The sequence below is a fragment of the Malurus melanocephalus genome, unplaced genomic scaffold (genome assembly GCF_030028575.1).
Source record: "Malurus melanocephalus ecotype Western Australia unplaced genomic scaffold, MMel_1.1 scaffold_86, whole genome shotgun sequence".
NCBI classification, from domain to species: domain Eukaryota; kingdom Metazoa; phylum Chordata; class Aves; order Passeriformes; family Maluridae; genus Malurus; species Malurus melanocephalus.
Window position 1 is genome coordinate 1,061,489 of NW_026623318.1, and position 21,516 is coordinate 1,083,004.

General features: G+C 50.2%; 1 protein-coding gene across 9 annotated transcripts in view; it reads left to right on the top strand.

Moving 5' to 3' along the window:
• Positions 1 to 21,516, top strand: part of MAP4 (microtubule associated protein 4) — a 113,831-nt gene that overhangs the window by 42,666 nt on the left and 49,649 nt on the right. For 7 of the 9 annotated variants that reach the window (XM_057367857.1, XM_057367847.1, XM_057367848.1 and 4 more), the window contains 8 exons: positions 10,240 to 10,353; positions 13,373 to 13,483; positions 13,946 to 14,074; positions 14,731 to 14,805; positions 15,692 to 15,832; positions 17,809 to 18,717; positions 19,642 to 19,785; positions 20,499 to 20,651. In XM_057367857.1, the coding sequence (XP_057223840.1) occupies positions 10,240 to 10,353; positions 13,373 to 13,483; positions 13,946 to 14,074; positions 14,731 to 14,805; positions 15,692 to 15,832; positions 17,809 to 18,717; positions 19,642 to 19,785; positions 20,499 to 20,651 (1,776 nt within the window). The remainder of the gene's footprint in view (positions 1 to 10,239; positions 10,354 to 13,372; positions 13,484 to 13,945; positions 14,075 to 14,730; positions 14,806 to 15,691; positions 15,833 to 17,808; positions 18,718 to 19,641; positions 19,786 to 20,498; positions 20,652 to 21,516) is intronic. The other 2 variants (XM_057367852.1, XM_057367853.1) reach the window with 2 other exon arrangements.

Below are 21,516 nucleotides of genomic sequence, written 5' to 3' on the forward strand. Positions count from 1 at the left end.
CGAGCTTGCCATGGAGAGAACAGAGCAGGGTTGGTCTGTCTGATGTGGACGCAGCGTGAGGAGAAATCCTGGGCTGCCTTAGGGTCTGAAGGTCAAGGAGCAGTTTGTGTTCAGCTGAAGAAAAAGCTGCAGGTTTTTTTTTTTTTTTTTGGTCTTTTGGGTAGGTGGGGTTGGGTCWCAGAAGGATAAAGCTTAGGGAACATTGGAGTTCCTCAACAGGAGGTACCAAATTATCATCAGTGGGAAGAGGGGATATTTTCATTTTGGAATTTTGCTGGCTTTTTATACTTCAGGTATTTTTTTTTAATCCCCTCTGTGGTTCTGGGATTTCCTGGAAGCAGGAGGCACTTTGCAAGTCCCAGTCCTGTGTGCAGACTGGCAGCAGATGGTGGTTTAGCTGCTCTTCTCTGTTTGTGGTGTCCTGAACCCTCTGTAGGTGTTGGCATCAGCTCAGGATTCTCTGAACTGTGTCTGGTACCAGCCCAAAATCTTCGCTGGGCTGGAGGAGATTCCTGGGTCTCTCTCTGTTCAAGAATGGAATCACAGAATCCTGGAATGACTTGGGTGGGAAGGGACCTTAAAACCCACCTGGTTCYACCCCCTGACATGGCAGGGACACCTCCTACTGTCCCAGGCTGCTCCAAGCCCTGTCCAGCCTGGCCTGGAGCACTTCCAGGGATTGGGAAACACAACCTGTGCCAGCCGTCTGCTCCTGAGCCCCGGGGAGTCACTGCACACCTGGGAGGGACCTGGAGTGTGTTCTCCAAGTCACAGCTCCATCGCCAGCTGCTCCTGCTCATGGAGATCCTGCTCATCTTCCACACTCCTGGCTGCCTTGTCTGGGTTTGTTCTTGTGTCTGGTAATGTTTGCTCATCCTTCCCCTCTCTCCAGAGGCTGAGGGGAGACCTGTGTGCATGTTCAGGAGACTAACTAGTTTACCTGGAGGAAAAGCACTTYCAAACCTGCCTTCCCTGGAATGCCCTCCATGGTGGCAATTGCTATCTCCCTGTATCCCTGCTGGAAGGTTGGAGCACCGGGCTCCGCACTGACCTTTGCTGAACAAAGCTTTGTGCTGGCTCCTTGCTGCTGCCTCTGCTCTCATGCAGGGCCCCTGCTCTGCCRTGTCCTGCCCTTCCCCTGACCCTGCATTAATGTGGAGCACGGGCAGAGTCCTCAGCGTGTGCCCGAGAGCTGCCCCAGCCCCTGCCCCACTGCAGAGCTGATGATGGAGCATTTGAACTGGAGCATTCCCTGAATCAGGAGGGAACTGTTTAAATTTGGTAACAGCCTTTCAGGGGAAATAGCCTCTGTTGCTTGGAACAAGGGCTGACAGCGCTGCGGGTCACGGCTGCCTCTGCAAACTGCACTGTCACTGCTCTGGGTGCCAGCAGGAGGGACGCTCTGTCCCTGTCTGCGGTGCCACTGGGCACCGACGGGCACTAATTCCTCTCAAAACCRTTCCAGACTGTTCTGGAAGTCAGGAGGCTTCTGCAGGGCATTAAACCAACTCGCTGGGAGATTCCATGGAAGGGCAGGTGATGCTTATTGTACACAAAAGTTTTGTCACTTGGGATCTTTGTCACGTCACTGTCAGAGCTGTGTGTTCATGGCTGTGAGATCTCCGTGCTCAGGAGCTGTGGCCAGGCTGGCACAGGGAGGGGGAGAGGCTCCAGCTGCTGCTCCCAGCTCAGCCTGGGCAGGAGTGGGGCTCCAGGGGGATCTTTGGGCTCTGCACAGCTCCCTGACAGGAGGAGGGGACCAGGCTCTGYTCCAGGGAGCAGGGACAGGAGGAGAGGGAACGGCCTCCCCCTGTGCCAGGGGAGACTCAGGTTGGACATCAGCAGGAATTTCCCCATGGAAAGGGTGTTCAGGCCTTGGCAGGGCTGCCCAGGGAGGTTTGGAGTGCCCATCCCTGGAGGTGTCTGAGGAATTCTTGGATGTGGCACTCACTGGTCTGGGCTGGGGACAAGGTGGGGATCAGGCACAGCTTGGACTCCATGGCCATGGAAGGCTTTTCCATCCTCAACAATTCCACAATTCTGGGAACTCTGAGGCTCTCCCCTGTGCCAGCAATGGGGTTTGGGCAGGCCTCACGTGGCCACTCCTTGTTATGAGTCTTTTTACCCCAGAATTTATCTTCCTTCAGCATCACACCTTCGAGGCAAGGCAGCCTGGGCAGGGTGTCCACAGACCTTCCTGCAGGTTCTTCCCTCYGTTTTGAGGCTGGATGCAAGGCCAGGAGTGGGGGATTCAGCTGCCTCAGTCCTCCCCTTGCTGCTCTGGGGTTTCCTTAGGTGCCAATGTTCTCTGCATCCCCTGCACCTCACGCTGCTCCTGCTGAACGGGTTCAGGGCTTTACCACGCTGTGGGTTAGAATATTCCCCACCAAGGACACACAGAGGGCTCATGACTTTAAGAAGGAGTCCCAAGGGGAACAGGGGAACTGTCTTAGCTGAACCACTGGGCTGAGAAAAACCAAGCAAAAAGCACAAGTAGGGACATCTCTCACTGTCCCAGGCTGCTCCAAGCCSTGTCCAGCCTGGCCTTGGACACTGCCAGGGATCCAGGGACAGCCACAGCTGCTCTGGGAATTCCATCCCAGCCCCTCCCCACCCTCCCAGCTGGCAACTCCTTCCCAATATCCCATCCATCCCTGCCYTCTGGCAGTGGGAAGCCATTCCCTGTGTCCTGTCTCTCCATCCCTTGTCCSCAGTCCCTCTCCAGCTCCCAACATCCAAAATATTTCCAGTGCTGTGGAAATAAATCTCTAGTGAGCCTTTTGTGTAAAAACAGAGCTTCAGATGCCTGTGTTATTAAAAGATGAAGAGTCTGTCGGGGGTGGCTCCAGGTGGGGAGTGTGGAGAGGTCCCTGCTGGGCACTGTCCTGTCCTGCGGTTCAGGCGCTGAGGGGCCAGGGAGCCTCGTATCAATCCAAGCTGTGCCAAGTGTTACTCACTTCCTGAGCAGCCAACATTCCCAGTGGGAAGCAGTAGCAGCAGAACAAACATGGAGCAATTAGAGCAGAGGGTGGGAGATGTGMGCTCTGTGCACCTCTGTGCTTCCACCTCCCAACTGATGGCAAAGCAATCGCTGCTGGAAAATTCCCTTTGGGAAGGAGAAGTGAGGAAGGGAAAAATGCTGGACCAGAAACTGTAACAACTGCATTTTTTTTCCCTTGCGGATTTTTTTTTTGCAAGGCAGAACAAGAACCTTGTGTTGAACTTTGGAGTTAGTGACTTTGCATCTCTGAAGTTTGGAGATAGTGGTTCTGACAGCCGTACGCACAGAGCCCTTTTAGCATTCGGGATTATGTAACYGCATGGAATTTCAGAGGGAAAGCAGTAAAATCCTTCTGGAACTGTCAGCACCCTCTGAAATGCCCTGCRGTTTCTTGGGGGCCTTTAAACGATTTCTGATTCTCCCATTCTACTCGGTGGTAGAATTTAATTTGCTTCTCATTGCAGGGACTTTGGAGTGCCAGGACACAGGAAATGGCYTCCTACTGCCAGAGGGCAGGGATAGGTGGGATATTGGGAAGGAGCACCTGGCTGGGAGGGTGGGGAGGCCCTGGATCCCTGGAAGTGTCCAAGGCTYGGTTGGATGGGGCTTGGAGCACCCTGGGATAGTGGAAGGTTGGAATGAGATAATCTTTAAGATCCCTTCCAGCCCAAGCCATTCTGATATTCTGTGAAATTTAAGCATTTTGTGCAGTCTCAGGCAGATTTGGGCTCAGCACCAGCTCCTGGGAGTTAACCTTTGCAAACTCTGAGATATCTCCTTCTCCAAAAGCTGGATCTGCAGAGCCTGTGATGGCTCAGGAGGCCAGAAAGAGCCGCTGACATCCCAAATGCAGCACCTTTGCCCAAAGCGGGGAAAGCAGACTCCACTCGTGCTCTGCTGGGCTGGCTCTGGAGCTGTCCCCAGGGCTGGACAGTCCCCAGCCTCTCTGGCCAGCCTGCCCAGTGTCCAGTCCCCTCAGGTCTGAGTTTTCAGTGAAGTGCAGTTGCTGCATTTCAGTTTGACGAGAGGAAAGGGAGGGAGTACCAGCCTTGACAGCTCTGTTCTGGGTGAATTGTCCTCCATCAGGGCTGCCAGCTTAGTGCTTTAGATATTCATTAAATGCAAAAACTTCTTGGAATCTTGAGCTCTTATCCTCTTGGATAAAAGTGTACAACCTCCCTTTGGGTGGCTGGGTGACATCTTTTTCCATGTAGTTCCTGTCTGTGCTTATCCCTTAGATTTTGGGATTAGTCAAGCTTGTCTGCAAAACTCACTCACAGGGATTTTCAGACCCTTCACTCTGAACTGAACTAGACAATATTTTATTTTAGGAAATGATGAAACTGATAATAAAATATTGAGAGGATATTCCTGCAAGATGCTCCCTGTTTATTCCAAGTCAGGCACAAAGGGAGCCTGGGCATCTTAAAGGAGGAGTCCTGTGACTTTTTGGGTGACTCTTTTGCCTCCCTAACCCTAAATAAGGTCTGGAAATAACGTCCTGAGCAAGGGAAGGAGACCCTGCAATGTCTTGGCTGCCTGTTGGGGTTGTTACCTGATGTTCCAGGCAGATCCCATCCTGTTGGGCAGCAGATTGAAGGGGTGTGTGCATAAGGAAGTGCAGACAAAGATCTCATGGATCCATCCCTCTGGTGGGAATCAGAAATTGTTCCTGGCAGTAACTGTCCTGAGCAGCCGCCTGAGCACAGGGAATTTCTTCTACAGGAAGCAAGTGCTCCCAAAAAAAGTCTGAATCTTATGTAAAATCCTTAAAGTGTCCAGTCTGGAAAAGGGAAGKCTCCAGGGAGGCTTTAGGGCCCCTCCCAGTGCCTAAAGGGGCTTGAGGAGAGCTGGAGAGGGACTGGGGTCGAGGGATGGAGGGACAGGACACAAGGAATGGCTTCCTGSTGCCAGAGGGTGGATTTGGGTGGGATATTGGGAATTAGGAATTCCTGGCTGGGGGGGTGGGGTGGGGTGCTGGGATAGAATTTCCCAGAGCAGCTGTGGCTGCCCCTGGATCCTTGGCAGTGCCCAGCGCCAGGCTGGACAGGGCTCTGAGCACCCTGGGACAGGGGAAGGTGTCCCTGCCCATGGCAGGGGTGGCAYTGGATGATCCTYAAGATCCCTTCCCACCCAAACCATTCCACGACAGATTCTCCTTTTTAAGGCAGCAGGTATCCCACCCTGCAGAGGGGTATCAGTGTGTGGAGGGACTTTCCTTCCCCTTGAGACTGATGGGCAGGACTGGTAAAACCATTCTGTAGTGATTGCAGCAAGGCCAGCTTAGCCCCTGTGTGAAGTGCACCCATCCCGTGGGTGATGTGGGCAAATTCCCTTCCAGTTCCTAATCCTCCCTGTGCCTGTTCCCTGCTGGGTGCTGCCAGGGCCCTCTCCTGGCTGCTCACTCATCCATTGTGAGGATCCTTAACCCCGAGCTGGAGGTCTGGCCGGTGACCTCCCAAGATTAGCATCTCCTGCAGCGAAAAGGCTTTAGCGGGTAATCCTCTGCTCAGAGAGCCCTGCCTGGACATTCCCCGTGGGAAGTCCTGCGGGACAGCAGCTCCAGGAGCCGGTCCTGCCCGAGGTCCAAGCTCGGCGTGGGGTGCGTGGTCAGGAGAGCACTTTTGGCTGGATCAGCTGTGAATTGGGTGGTGTGACTGTGCTGATTTCTGCAGAGAGATGATCAAACAAACAGTTTGGCACTGTCAGCAGCTCTGCTAAATGTTCCACCCTCGTCCTGCCCTGGCACTGGTGCGGGGAAGGTGCTACTTGCATGGGATCCTTATTTTTACTTTCAGAAGCAAGTTTGCTTTGTAAGTATGTTGTTAATGGTCTTTTTTCCTTTAAGCAAGACTTTGTAAGCTCTAATCCTACATTGGTTTATATTATCAGGAYTCGTAACCGGATTTTCAGCTATCAGCCAGCTTTAATACTTGCTAAAATTGCTTTACAGGTCTGTGGGATCTGTCAGATTTGCATTTTGTGTGGAGTGCATTATCTGCTGCTGATGCACATTMACAGGCACCGTCAGCACTGGGCCTTGTAAAGGCTTGGCTTCGTTTTGCTGTTTCTGTGTCTTTTGTTGGTAGGTCAGAGGCAGAATGAGTGTTTGGGGAGGTTGGGTTTGGAACTGAAAAATCCTCTTTTCCCAGTCCTTGGGACCTTGTTCTGAGATCACGTTTTGTGTTCCAGGCTTGATAAGGAGGAGCTGATTGTTGGGATGGGATGGGGATGAAAGATAAGCTGGAAGTGTCCACTTTATGGCAAATAACTTGGAAAACATTTTGGCAGTAGCAGAGGGGGTTTTGCTGGTGGCAATTGTGGTGCAGCAATCTTCGTTGTCCTGGCTGTGGCAGGGGTGCCTTGGCTCTGGGGGGCTGATCCAGGCTTGACCCTACTCCTGGCCCTGCTCTGGCCTCTTGGCTGCTCCAGAGCTGCCTGGATCCCTCCTTGCGCTGCGATTCCTGCTGGGAAGTGGTGGCTGGTTTGGGTTTTTAATTTGCATCTGTTGTAAAATATTGTGTGAAGAATGTCCCAGTCTTGGGTTGAGATTTCGAAGGATTTGGCAGAGGCAGCTCCCAACTGCTCCTGATGCAGCTTCTAGCAGCTTTTGGGGCTTTGCTGGAGCTCAGGGCTTGCAAACRYTGAGAGTTTTTTGCTCAGCTTGGTYTCATCTGATGTCACATGGAAATATTTCCCATTACAATTCCGTTGTGTCCTTCTGCTCCCTCCGCCTCCAGCCCCGGGTGTGGTTCCCCTCTGTGTTTAAAGACATGAACACAACGTGGCTACTAAAAACAACCCCAAAGTGGAGGACTCCCTTCTACTTTTTTGTGTTCTTCCCTGTGAAATCTTGAATCATGGCAATATGTCAATATGTTTTTAGTGCTAACAAATAGATTTATTGCAAATATTTAGCGTTCAAGCAGYGGGTGCTCTCCATCAGCCTCAGTGTGGGTCCACCCAGAGCTCAGTTCACACCATAAAATCAGAATATCATCTTCAAAGAGGTTCTTGAATGTTTTTAACTGCTCCCAGGCTCTTCCTCGCACTGTCAAGGACTTTTAGTGTCTTCTATTTTTTTTTTTTTTGCTTTATATAGTTTTATAGACACGCAAATGACAGCCCCCTGTCTAGAGGAATTTACAGTGGAATCTAATTAAATCCCTTGCTGTTCTGTACCACAAATAATGGTAAATAATAATAATGTCTCTTGACACATTGCAGCGGCACTGTATCTCCAAAGCACTTTGCAAATCTAAATAAAATATTWCAAAAATTACATTATATTATCAAATAAAATATTAATGAAATATTTTCCCCTTAAATTATCAGCCTTGGTAATTTAAGAGCTCTGACAGCATTGCCCGGGCTGGATTTTCCACGGGGCACTTGGAGGGTTGTTGCCTCCCCACGTCCCCATGTCCCTTGCCACAGGGGAGGCAGAGCTGGTGGGAGCCCTGGCCTGGGAGYRTTCAGTGTGCTCGTTCTGCAGTCASCCRTGGCCAGTGGGGCCTTTCAGCAGGGTATCAGCTCCGAGCCCCCGTGCCAAACCCCACTGTTCYGGGCTCCAGGGGTGATTGGGGCTGGGTGTGTGCAGGGGCAGGGCTGCAGTGCCTGCTCTGAGTCCTGCTGGCCTGGGAGCCCAGGAGTGGGAGAGCTTGTGTTTGCTGGAATTGCCCTYTGATTCCCCATCTCCGGCTTTCCCAGTGTGTGTGAGCGGAAAAAATCCGTGTTATTGTCTGCAGTTGGATCAGCAGCTTCATGGGATCTGTCCTACAGCGTGAGCYCTGGTGAGAGCCTGGCACTGCCCATGGGGGACATGTCCCTGCCCCGGCACAGTTTGGAACGGGTCAGGGGTGTCCCTTCCACCCCAAACCATTCCAGATCCCACTCTGTGGCTCCCTTATTCACTGGAAGTGTTCCGTCCCATAACCAGCGTCCACCCCAAGGGCAGCCTTTTCCAGAGTTTGGGTTTCAGTAAGGAAAAAGCCTTTTCCCAGAGTGTTCCCATCTGCATCATTGCTGTGGGACAGCGAGGATCAGCCTCTGGGAGAGGGGGAGGCAGAGCTGGGGTCCTGCTCCCGCCCAAGGTGGCACTGGGGACGCGGTGCCACTGCTGTGTCCCTGAGCACGCGGCCCTTCCCTTCGTGTGACCCCTCCAGGGGACCTAAAGCCCCGGAAAGCTCCTGCCTTTCCTGGGATTAGTGGGGAGCGCCCTGTGGAAGGGATTGCTGGGAACGGCTGCAGTGGGGACACGCYGAGRGAGGGACAGAGGGAGGGACAGAGGGAGGGAGGGTCACACACACAGGGTCACACTCACAGTGTCACACACACAGGGAGGGTCGCACACACAGGGAGGGTCACACACACAGTGTCACACACACAGTGTCATACACACAGTGTCATACACACAGTGTCACACACGCAGAGAGTGTCACACACACAGTGTCACACACACAGTGTCATACCCACAGGGAGGGTCACACACACAGGGAGGGTCACACACACAGGGAGGGTCACACACACAGGGAGAGTCACGCACACAGTGTCACACACAGGGACTGTCACACGGCCCTGAAATCACAGAGGCCACACCCTGGGGACGCAGCAGCGCTTGGAGCTCCAGAACCTGACTGGAAGTAATATTTAGATTATTTCTATTAGTCATTGCACATGTTCTTTTTTACTGTATGTGTATATATGTATGTATATCTATATATTTATATAGATATCTTTATATATATAAAAATGTGTCTCTGTGTATGTATAAATAAAAATATACATTTATAAATATATAATGTATATATGTATATATATAAATATATAAAATTAAATATATAAATGTATATATACAAATATATAAAATAAAGTGTATAATAGATAATGTACATTATCTATCTATAAAGTGTATAATAGATAATGTACATATCTATTTATAAATATAATAAAATATTAGGTAATCTATATAATATGTAACATGTGAAAATATATAAAATATACATTATAATATATATATTGTAATGCATAATAGAAAATGCATTAAAACATAAAATATATTATAAAAGTAAATATATATCATATATGCTATATAATATATTCTATGTATTTATATCTTATATATAAGATATAATATAAATTGCCTAATATATTATAGTTTTACAATATATATTATTAGTTTTAATATCTAAATTATTATTTTATCTATATTACTAATTACGTTATAAATTAGAAATAATATTTCATTTTTACCCCTAATCAGAGGTTTGGATGTGTTTCAAACTCCACAGAATCCTCTCCTACTCTTCCAAACCCAAACTCTCTGAGCAAATTGTTGAACCCACTGATGATTTGTCCTGGCAGCCTTTCGTTTTCTTATGATGTGAAGCAAATGCCAAATCCCACAAAAGACATTTTTCATTGTATTCTTTCTTAATCACTTTGTTATTATTAAAATTTTTAGAGTTGAATCTCTGCCCACCTTGCTGTGAGCTCTCAGCCCACCTGGCACCTCCAGGTTGTTGCTTTTACAGACCARGGTCGTGCTTTTGATGAATTATTCCCTTCTGTTTCTTCTGTGTCTTAAAATGTGGTGGTCATTTTTATTAACTGCAGTTTTCACTGAATTCAGGGATATTTTGTGATGCATTTCCTCTCCCAAACTCCAGGCTTGCAGGTATTGTCAGCCTAAGTGAAGGTAAAAATATGAAAAGCATAAGGAGATGTACTGGCAAGTGAGTAGGAAATGCTGTACTGGAGATGAGAGGAGTCGGTGCAAATATTTCTGTTTCCAGAAGAAACTGGAACCAGTTTAAAACTAATGTTGCCCACAGAAGAGCTGACAAATTCAGGCCTCTTTAAAAAAAAAATAAGAAGCTCAAAGTCATTAGTGTGGGCATTAATTTTGAAGCCTTCCACGGAGTTTGTCCTGTTTAAAGCTTCAGGCATTATGAGTTTGTTTCTTTTGTCCACCTGGAGGCTTTGGAGCAGGACAGCACTTCCATGTGAATCCATTGTTGATCTCACATGTGCGTCAGGACACAGAAATCACTATTATTCTGTGTCTGGTATTTGGAGAGCTGGATCAGACCAGTAAGAAATTAATGTTATGGTCTGTGGTTTGACTGTCAGTCCCTGTTCCCTTGGGATGTCACATCTGAATGGCACATGGTGCAGTGATCCATTCTACMTATTTTAATGTTTGGCTTTTGACTGGGTCATTTCTTCTCCCATGTCAGTATTCCCAGGAGAAATCATGGATGAGAAGATGTCCTACAAAGAGTTCCTGGATCGCAAYGACTCCTGGTCGGCAGAGGAGAGGGACCTGTGCTTCAAACCCATGGACATGGCTGGTAGGACAGCTCAGGAGCTGGGAGTGTCCCTGGATTGAGCAGCTGGGGGGCCTCAGGGACTCCTGGCACCATTCCTGGCCCCATCCCTGTGGGGGTCTCTGCCCCAGTGCCCTCCACRGCCCCAGGGCTCCTCAGGGCCGGGCCCTGCCCTGTTCTGTGGCCACTTTGGGGCTCTGGGTGAGGCAGGGAGGGAGGGAACCCTCAGGGAGCTCAGGGACAGCCCTGAGCAGGGTGGGATGTGGGTCTGCTGGAGGGTGRGAAGGCTCCAGGCCGGGGTCTGGACCAGCTGGGTCCGTGGGCTGAGRCCAGCAGGGTGAGGGGCACCATAACCCTGCAGAGTGCTCCAGGCTGGGATAGAGGGGCTGGAAACCCGGGAAAGGCCCTGGCTATGCTGGTGACATTAGCCCAGATGTGCCCAGGGGGACAAGCGGCCAGTGGCCCCTCTGCAGTGCCAGCCCCATCGTGGGCACAGCCCCAGGGCAGGGATTGTCCCCCTGTGCTGGCACTGCTGAGGGACCACCTCAGATCCTGGGGGCAGCTTTGGGATTTCCTGACAGGAGAGACCTGGAGGGGCTGGAGCATGTCCAGGGAAGGGAATGGGGCTGGGGAAGGGTCTGGAGCACCAGGAGCAGCTGAGGGAGCTGGGAAAGGGGCTCAGCCTGGAGAAAAGGAGGCTCCGGGGGGACCTTGTGGCTCTGCACAACTCTCTGACAGGAGGGGGCAGCCAGGAAGGGGTCAGGCTCTGCTCCCAGGGAACATGGACAGGAGGAGAGGGAACGGCCTCAGGCTGTGTCAGGGAAGGCTCAGGTTGGATACTGGGAGTATTCCTCATGTAAAGGGTGGTCAGGCCTTGGCAGGGGCTGAAATGCCCATCCCTGGAGGTGTTTCAAACCCAAGCAGACACAGTGTTTGTGGTGTGTTTTGGGGTCTGTTGGGGTGTTCAGACGCTGGAGTTGATGATCTGGGCCACGCTGTCCCTCACCCTCTGCACAGGGAGCCGGGCCTGGTGKAGCCCAGCCCCGCACACAGATGCAMTTTTACCCAGCAGCTTCCCCTYACTTTTCTRCTTTCTTTYCTGYATTTTGTGAAAGCTTATGGGAATTGCTTGCTGTTGGAATTGCCCAGATTATCCCAGGCAATCAACCCAGAAAGATACAGAGTGGAACTTCTTTTTTTAATATATTGAGTACTGTAGAGCTGCTTAGTGCATGGTTTCCTTGCTGTGTGAATCTCATATTTTGTATCTGTGGAGAAATGATGTATTTTTACATAAGGAATGATTCATAGRAGAACTGGAAGTAAAGAGCCACAGGTTGGTTGGGTTTTCCTTCCTGTTGCTGTGTGGGTGCTGGAATGGGACRTTGATGTCATTGTGCTCAAGAGCCAGATGTCAAATGCGTTAATTAGGAGCAATTTACGTACCACCCATTGTCCTTTTGARCAGTGAATAATGCGAATTTTGTGGTATATTTGTTGCATGAAACCATTTCTTTAGGCACTGTGCCGTGCACACCTGCACAGGCACCAGGTGAAGTTCAGGATCAAAGTATTCCCTGTCCTGCTCTTCCCATTGGGTGTAAATGAGATTGTGCTTGACATTCCCATAAAGGAGCAGAGGGATCAGAGGGCACGGAGCAGCTTTAAGGACCAGAGAAGTCTGTGGGTTTGTGAAGTGTTTGTGTGCCCACTCTTTGGAAAGTGGAGGATGATTTCCCTCCCGAGGAGAGGATTCTCTGGCCGGTGCTGTAATGGATCTCTTGACCACCATTGCTGTAATTCCTTGGTCSCTGGGGAAAAAACAGGYGAAATTCCAGCTCTYCCACTTCTCCCTTTTCCCCTCCAGGGAAGAGGTGGGGTTTGCCCAGAGATCTGAGTTGCCCATTTTTTCCACATTATCCAGCTGCTAGGGAAAGAGGGAACATCAGTGGGATCTCTTTCAGTTTTAAATTGGTTTCTGTCATGACCTTTTTTTTCCCCTTGTTTTTGGGGTTGTTTTTTTAATTGGAAAGAAGGCAGTTGTTCAGACCTGGCAATGCTGATCTAAACAGCTTGAAATCAAAATATTCTCCACGTTGCTCTGAGGCAAGATGTTGTCTTGGCCTCTCAAATAATCTGACAGGTCGATAAAGGAATTCACTCAGCTCACCTGATCCTGCCATCCCAGACAGGAACACCTCAGGCCATGCTGTCAGCCCTGCAGGGAGCACATCTGGCATGGAAATGAGCCCCAGCCCTCAAGGAACTCCCTCTTAACTGGCGTTAACTGGGAGAAATCTGAGTGTCTGCGAATGGATTGTTCACCCAGGGGAGAAAAGTCTCTGGGAGAGCTTAGAGCCCCTTGCAGGGCCTAAAGGGGCTCCAGGAGAGCTGGAGAGGGACTGGGGACAAGGGATGGAGGGACAGGACACAGGGAATGGCTTCCCACTGCCAGAGGGCAGGGATGACAGGGACCTTAAAGCTCATCCCATTCCACCCCTGCCACRGTAGGGACAACTTCTTCTATCCCAGGTTGCTCCAAGCCCCATCCAACCCAGCCCTGGACATTCCCAAGKATGGAGCAGTCTGCCTGGAGCACTGGGAGATGTTTTAATTTCCCAGTAACTTGGTTAAAACCCCAACCCATCACTCCAGTTCACACTGGGGTGCAGTTCTGGCCAGGAGGGTTTGGGGRTCCCATACCTTTCCTTGCTCTGGGGGGAGCTGAGCTGAGCCCTGGCTCCTGACTCGGAATAACTGGATGTGTCCAGCAGGGAAGAAGCAGATGATCCCTCCTGGAGAGGGGGAGACAGGTTCTCCATGAACAGTCCTGATCCACTTTCCCCAGGAATCAGCCCGAGCAACTGAGTGTTACTGCTGGGYGTGAATTCCAATTAAGAAGGTGTTTGCTCCTGCTGAATAACCCCAAAAGCAGCTTTCCCTTGGAATTTCAGTGCTGGGATCTGGTGCATCTTCATTCCTTGTTTCAATGATGRTCCTTGTCCCCCTGTGTGGTGACTCTGCCTGGTTCTGTCTCTGCCAGACCCCTTCAGCATCCACAGAGGGGAGAACCTGCCAGACTTGTCATTCCCCACGGACATGAAGAACATGCCGCTGTTCCCRGGCCACGCCGACGCTGCCAGGGACATCCTTGGTGAGCTCCTCCTGGACATCCCTCCCCAGCTGTCAGCTGGGCAGTTTTCTCTGCTGACTCTCATGTAGTGAAAATTAAGGTCCTAAGCTCACAAGCCTTTTTTCGTGCTCTTGTTTTCATGGCTAAAATCCAGATACTCAGAACTGTTTTCACAAAGTGCTCTTTGGCATTTGACCTCCTGGATTATTAKATTAATATTGGATTATTGAGGGATTACCAGCAGGAATTCATGGGAGCAGAAGCAGAAAGCCCAAGGAAATAATTTGCCTGTGTTTACTGTCTTGCACTTGTTAGAAAGTTTTGTAAAATGCAGAATTTAGGGTTTGTGAGGCAGAACAGATTTGATACAGATTTATCTGAGCTGCTGCTGCTGATCAGAGCAGCCCAAGTATTGTAGGACTTGAAGTTTAGGAGAGGATTCATCAGGGCTGGTGCTTAACAAAGGGGTTTTTATTTCCCTAGCTCCACATGGACCTATGATGGGACCTGAGCAGCCTTTCCTGGGGTCCCTGTATTCCCCTGCAGAGGCCCTAGACCCATCAGCCTTCATTGGCCTGGAGTCAGGCACAGAATTCCTGCCAGGAAAAGCAGGTGAGAAGCAAATGTTTTCTCTTTTTGGGTTTGGAGGGYTTGCAGCTGAAAAATCCCTGTTCATGAGTCCTAAAGAATCCTGGTGGGAAGTTGATACATAAAATGAGCCAAGATTAGAAAGTTTCCTCTTGGTAGTGGCAGTTGTCGGYTCAGGGGGAATGTTCTGGTGTGAGGCCCTGGCACAGGGTGCCCAGAGCTGCCCCTGATCCCTGGCAGTGTCCAAGGCCACTCTGGACAGGCTTGGAGCAGCCTGGGATAGGGGGAAGTGTCTCTGCCCATAGCAGGGGTGGCACTGGGTGATCCTTAAGGTCCCTTGCARCCCAAATCCTGGATTCTACGTTAGGGGATCCCAGGATGGTTGAGTTTGGAAGGAAACTTTTCCAACCCCCCTGCTCAGACAGGGCCACCCAGAGCCACTTGACCAAAATAATTGAGGAAAGAAGCTCCTCTTTGGTCAGTGCTGGTTATAACCCTTCTCTGATGGGAGGTTTCACTCCCAGTAACTGTGGAAATACAGGATGTTCTGGTACCTCTTGCAGAGGGAATTGAAATGTTACCTGAGGATGAAGTCCCAAACCAGCAGGGTCAAGACCTTCCATGGGGGATGTAAAATCCCTGTGGGGTCAGGGCTGGACTGAGTGTGTTTCTTCCCACAGTGCCTGAGGAATACTGGATGGGAGCTCAGCAGGACATGAAGGGACCAGATACCTCTTTCTTTGTTGAGCCACCAGGTAAAATCAGTTCTAAGCTGATGTGCAGGAAGTRTCAGTAGAGAGTTCCTGAGCAGCAGAGCCAGCTCTCTCCTGCTCTGTCCTCTTAGGGAACATGAGGCTGTGACAGAGCCAAGGGGGACCTGAGCAAGGACAGCACTGTTTCTGCTGCTCCAGTCAATTTAGAATGGAAATGCATCTTTGAGGAATGGCAATGGCTTCCCACTGCCAGAGGGCAGGGATAGATGGGGTATTGGGAAGGAATTGTTTCCTGGGAGGGAGGGTGGGGAGGCCCTGGCACAGGGTGCCCAGAGCAGCTGTGGCTGCCCCTGGATCCCTGGCAGTGTCCAAGGCCAGGCTGGACACTGGGGCTTGGAGCASCCTGGGACAGTGGGAGGTGTCCCTTCCATGGCAGGGAGTAGCACTGAATGAGCTTTAGAGTCCCTTCCAAGCCAAACCTTTCTGGAATTCTGTGATTATCTATAGATTCTGGTCACAGTTTAACCTTCGAAGCTACTCTGGGACGTCATTGTATTGGGGATTCTTGTGTATTACAAAACCTGTCCCATAATGGGATCTTTATTTCAGTGGAGAAGCTGAGAACAGTTTAGCTCTGATCGTGGGTAGAAAGTGCTTTTGGAGCTGGGGCTGGGATTGTTTGTAACACAGCACTCCCCAACTCTGCCACTTCATCCGGGATTCAAGACTTTTCCTGGGTGCCACATAAATTATTTCCCTGGGAATGGGCAGTAAAAGCCGATTCTCTTTGAGTTGATGGGGGTCTGAGGGGGGAGTTCCCTSCCCGGAATGGCTGAGGCTCTGGGAGTTTCAGCCCCATCCCAGCAGCTGCAGGGAGGAGCCGCTGCCGAGGCCTTTGATGCTCATCCCGGCTGCTTCTGTGTCCCAGTGCCCCCCGCAGCCGCAGAAGCAATAAAGACGAGTCTGCCCGAGAGCCCCACGGCAGCAGCGCCTGGAAACGCTCCCGCTGCAGCCACAGCATTGCCAGGAGAGGCTGGAGCCACCGATGGACCAAAGGGTGCGGCGCCAGGTAAATTCCTGCAGCCTGAAGGGCGGGGTTTGGCCCTCTGGGAGCGGGTTGTGTTGGTGGGAAGTTGTGGAATTGCTGCTCCTGAGGGAAGCACAGCGAGGCGCTGGCAGATCCTGCAGGTTTGGGGTGCCTCAGCAGTGTGGGGAGAAGCAGCAAATCTGCTCCTTTGTGTCCCAGCCCAGCAGCTGATTCAGTTGTTCAGGGCTGTCTCCAGAGTTCAGCTCCAGGAAAATCCTGAGAATGTGGTTACAGGACAGAGTCAGGGAATGGTTTAGGTTGGAAGAGCCCTCTGAAATCACTGAGTCCAGCCCTTCCCCAGCACTGCCAAAGCCACCACTGCCTGTGTCCCCAAGCCTCAGATCTCTACAGAATCACTTTTAAACCTGTCCTTTTTAAAGACTCTCTTAAAAAACCTCCCATTTTAATGTATTTATACACAGATCTACAGTACCAGTAGTTGTCCAGTTTCCTAATGCTTTATCCCACTCATTTCCGTAATTCACCAGGGAGCATCCATATTGCTTTTAATATCTATTTATTTACAGTGTTATTTGTGTATAAAATCCCARTCTTTAAATTTTCTTTGGAGAAGATCATGATATCACTTAAACCCACAACAAAGTAGAACCCAAATGAGGGCTGGTACCTCTTGTATAATGGATCCTCTCATAATGGGTTCTTTTGGTTTGGTTCACTAAAATATTTGTCTTATCTAAATGCATCCTGAAGTACCATTTTAAGAGGCACTTTTTCCATTTTCCTATTTCTTTCCAATTTCAGTTTAAATCTCTAATTTAGATTTAATACATTTTCCATTGGTTGGGGAGGATATTTTTAGATGTGACTCAAAAAATCAGTAGAAATGTWATTTTTTGGTAGCATCTTCTCAGCAATAGATGGGAGATGTTCAGGGCACTGAGCTGCAGGACACAGAGGGTGGGCAGAGCTTGGGGCTGTCAAGATGAGAAGCTGCAGAAGAGAAATCCAGTGCTTCTGGCACTGATCATTTGCAAAGCTTGCCTCTAGACAGCTGGAACATTAAACAAAAACTGACTGGAAAGCCTCCTTTAAGGGGATTTTAGGCAAATAGGAGCTTAAATGCAGAGGTTTGATTGTGCTGTGAAGTGACAAATGCTGGTTTGGAACTACCAGCTCAGTGTTAGGAGATATTGTGTGAAAAATGAATGAGGCCAATATGAAGGAATAGAGGGAATTTGGGATTCATGGGATCATTTTTGTGTGAGAAGTTTCACAGCTCCTGCTTGAGCACCAAATTCTCCTCACCAGCACAAATCATGTTTAGAATGAATTGTGTGGCTTTGGAGTGTGTCAGGACTTTTCCTGCTCTTGGAAAACCCACAGGCTCACACAGGTGATTCCACATTTTCTGTGTCCCACAGCAGAGAAATAACAGGTTTCCCAGGGAAGCTGTGGCTGCCCCATCCCTGGAAGTGTCCMAGGCCAGGTTGGAGCAACCTGGGATCATGGGAGGTGTGCCCTGCCCATGACAAGGGACTGGGACTGGAACTGGAACATTTTCAAGGTCCCTTCCCATCCAAGCCATGCTGGGAGTCGGTGAAAGCCCCCTCGCTGTGATTCCTGTCTGGGTTCTGCTGGAATGTGCTCCTGGCAGAGGATCYAGCAGCTTTGGCCCTTGGCCAGCTRTGTGGCATCAGGGAGGCTTTGAACAGGAGCAATCCATCCTTGGCTGCTGCACGCTGGGAGCAGATGGGAGTCCCGCTGCAGTCAGGGATGCAGAGCTGGCACATGGGGCTGCAGCAGGAAAAGCTCTTGGATGCATCCAGGAGTGACCTAAAGGCTGGAACAGCTGGAGTACACTGCTGGAAGGGGAGGGAGTGGTGCTGAAAGCCAAGGGCAGCAACAGGGGGTGAAACTCTCATTTTCCCCAGCCGTAACCAGCCAGGTGAGGTTTTCCCATTCTGTTTTTCCCTGATTCTGTTGCCTGTTCCGGGCAGGTGCAGCCTCCGTTCCCGCCTGCGATGCTGCGGCSCTTCCTGCCGAAAAGGCCGGGTCTGGCCATGCCGTGGACACCAAATCTGCCCAGGCTCCGGGGGCTGGATTTGCCTCTCCAGCAGCAGCCAACCCTTCCCAGGCCACAGATCCGGGGCTTTCTGCTGCCCCTGAACCCACCCCCCGCAAAGGTGTCAACGATGTGTCCACCCCGGGGACAGAGCTCGGCTTCGCCCCGGCACCCGACGCTGGATCCCACCACGGCCAGGATTTGGGATTTGCTCCAGCAGCAGGTGTGGAATCCCACCATGATATGGATTTGGGGTTTGCTCCAGCAGGATGCATGGAATCCCACCATGGTGTGGATTTGGGATTTGCTCCAGCAGCAGGTGTGGAATCCCACCATGGGGTAGATTTGGGGTTTGCTTCAGCAGCAGGTATGGAATCCCAGCATGCCATGGATTTGGGGTTTGCTTCAGCAGCAGGTATGGAATCCCAGCATGTCATGGATTTGGGGTTTGCTCCAGCAGCAGGAATGGAATCCCAGCATGCCATGGATTTGGGGTTTGCTCCAGCAGCAGGAATGGAATCCCAGCATGCCATGGATTTGGGGTTTGCCCCGGCAGCAGATGCAGAACCTCACCATGCCTTGGATTTGGGATTTGCTCCAGCAGCAGATAACAAACCTCAGCACGCTGTGGACTCTGAGTTTGCCCCAGCACCAGAAGTCAACCATGCCCACGGCCTGGATTCTGGATTTKCTGCAGCAGCTCCAGCCAAGCCTCTCCCCACTGTGGATCCCGGGAAGGTGTCAGTGGAAGCCCAGCCCTGCCCTGCAGCTGCCCCCAAAATTGCTGTGTCTGGGGAGCTGCCACCATCTGAGACTGCCCCTCAGSAAGACAAGGCTCCTGCAGGTGAGTATGCCCAAATCCCACAATTCCAGTCACAGATAGTTCAGGCTGGAAGCCACCTCTGAGCTCAGCGAGCCCAGCATTGGTTGGCTTTGCAGGGAGCACCTTGAGGAGAGCTCAGCTCTGCTCTCAGCACACACAGGAAATGCTTCATGGGGATTCTTCGCTCACAGAACAYAAAATGAGAGGTTTTTAATAAGCTTTAAGTTTTCATTGGGCAGGGCTCAGTAGTTTAAGTGCAGCCGTGGAGAGGTGTTGGCTCATCCCTGTTGGTGCTTGGCTTTGTGTCACCACCACCCTCAGCTCTCACTGAAATCTSCAAAATCCCATAGGACACAGAGCTGACACAGGGCCTTGAAAACAATTTCTGAAGAGACTGATAGGCTTTGTGGATAATTTTGGGACCTTTCCTTGGGACGACTGTAGGTGTTGAAGTGGCGTGTTTGGTTTTCCATGTGGAGCTTTCTTGTGCTGTGTGGATTTCTCCGGGGACACTTCTGGAGAGAAAACTGCTCTCCAAAATTAAATTTATTCTATATTTAGATTACTAAAATGCAGCAAATAGTCCTGGGCGGAGGCAGCATATGTGGATTGATTGTGGATGGGCTTGGAGTGAGATATTTTTTTTTATCTTCTAATACTCTTTAGTTTAATGATGAGGATAAATTTCAAGAGAGAAATTTTATTAAAAAAAACCTCACAAGAATGTAGTGACTGAGAGGTCCAGGTGGGTGAATAGAGAGGAAATACAAAAAAATACAGGAAGGTAGAAAGATCCTAAAAATCACTCCCAAAAGGTTTTGAAAGTGCAGAAACCCCTGAGTTCCTTGTGCAAGATAAAAATTGGTGGGGGAGTGGTTTTTGTCTTACTTAATCTGATCTGAATTGAAAAWTAGGATTTTTTTATTCTTTGCACTCCATTTGCAGAAGCAACAGCAAAGGTGGAAGYGGAATCCAAAGCTCCAGAAGTTTTTGGGGATGACTCAGAGAAGATGAAGGACAGGAAACCTCCCCCCAGCCCCCCRGGCGAGCAGCTTCCTGGGAAAACCAACCAGCACCCGGAGCCAGCAGGTGGGAAATGCAACCCCGAGCAAAGCTGGGCTAGTCCTGCCCCACACAGGCACTGCCCTTGGCAAAGGAAAGAAAAYGAATTCCAATTCCAAATTGGAATTTCAGGTTTTTAGTGTGTGCTGACACGGGGCTGTTATTCATGGAACTTGTTCTTTTCTTCCTCATCCACAGTTGTTGTACCAATGTCTGTCATCATTTTCCTTTCTATTTAAAATTTAAATAAAATTAATTACAGGGAGAAGTGCTCTCCCATGTAATTATGCCTCACAAATTAAAACTGGGTGTAATTATGCAGAGTGAGGAATGTTTGGTGTCTATGTGAAAGTATTGTAAGGTATAGATGAATACAAGATGATCAGCATTAGCCAGGGACTCCAGGCTGATAATGGAGTTCGTTCTGGATTTGAATTCCCAGTGGGAGGCTGGGGTGGTCTGAATTGGGTTGATTACAAAGACGAAAAACCCAAACAAATCCTCATCCTGTGCTTGAGCCCAAGACAGCCCCTGCTTCATGTTCTACCCCCACCTTGACATGTCTGCAAAATGTTGAAGTGCTGCTTCAGATGGATTGTGAGGAGATGAAATAACCACGTTTCCTCAGCTTCATTCCTGTTAAACACAGAATTAACCCCTTTCCAAGGGCTGGGGRTTGGCTGCAGGCTGCCTGCACTCCTGAGACCTGAAGCTTTCTGTTCCTGTCTTTCATCTTCCAGTTCCAGCAGAAGCAAAAGGAGCACTAGAAAATAAAGCCCTTCCAGAAAAATCCACTCCTGCTGAGGACGGTGAGGCACAAAAGGAGGAGGCTGAGCACAACCACGTCCAACACGTGGAACCTCAGGAAGGGAAAACCCTGCAGGAGCCCACAGGTAGGATACAAATCATAATATGAATAATAATTCCATTTCCTCCTGGAAGTCTCCTCTGGGAACTCTTCCCCTTCTCCTCCTGGCTGTGGGGCCACCTGGGCAAGCAAAAATGTCTTTGTGTGGCTCTTTGTGTTGTGGTGCCGGGCTCCCCCTTCCCCTTGGATCCCTGTCCTCTCCAAGGCTCTTTTCTCTCCATATTCAAACAGAAAGCCCCAATCTGGGTGCTCTGAGTGCTTTCTCACTGGGACTGGCTCACAGCTGTGCTGGAGGATGGCAGAGCTCCTYATCTCTCTGCCATCAGCACTGGCTTTTATTTTGGTATTAAAGGGACTGTTAATTCTTACGAGGGTATTCCCAATGAGGATCTCTGTCCCAGTCGAGCTGTGTAATCACCACAGGAAGATGTGATTCTCTCCTGCTCCACTGACCCAGCCTCCAGAGGAGCTGGTGCTGCTCATGCTGTGCGTGGAGAAGGATTTGTGGGCCAGGGCTGAGTGACAAATGCTCCTCTCCTAGAACTCAGCTGACGGGTCCCCAGGGTCACAGCAAGTGACCTTGGGACAGAGGTTCTGCCTCCCACTGCTTCCACCCTGGGTGCTGGGGAAACTTGGCTCTCCTGCCCCCATCTCTCTTCCCATCTTCCCACTAAACTTCTGTTTTCCCACTCTGGAAGGATGCCAGCCAGAGATATAAAAAGGCTCTCTCTGAYCTTGTCTTGCTGAGACAAAATGGATCCTTAATGCATTTTTAAAAAGCAATGGCATGTCCTTACRAGAGCTGGTGCTTTTTGGTGGGGTAAGAGCCTGTGGCAGGACTCGTGTTTAAATAGCTGGGTGGCTCTGGTGTGGGACCAGGGCTGGGGAGC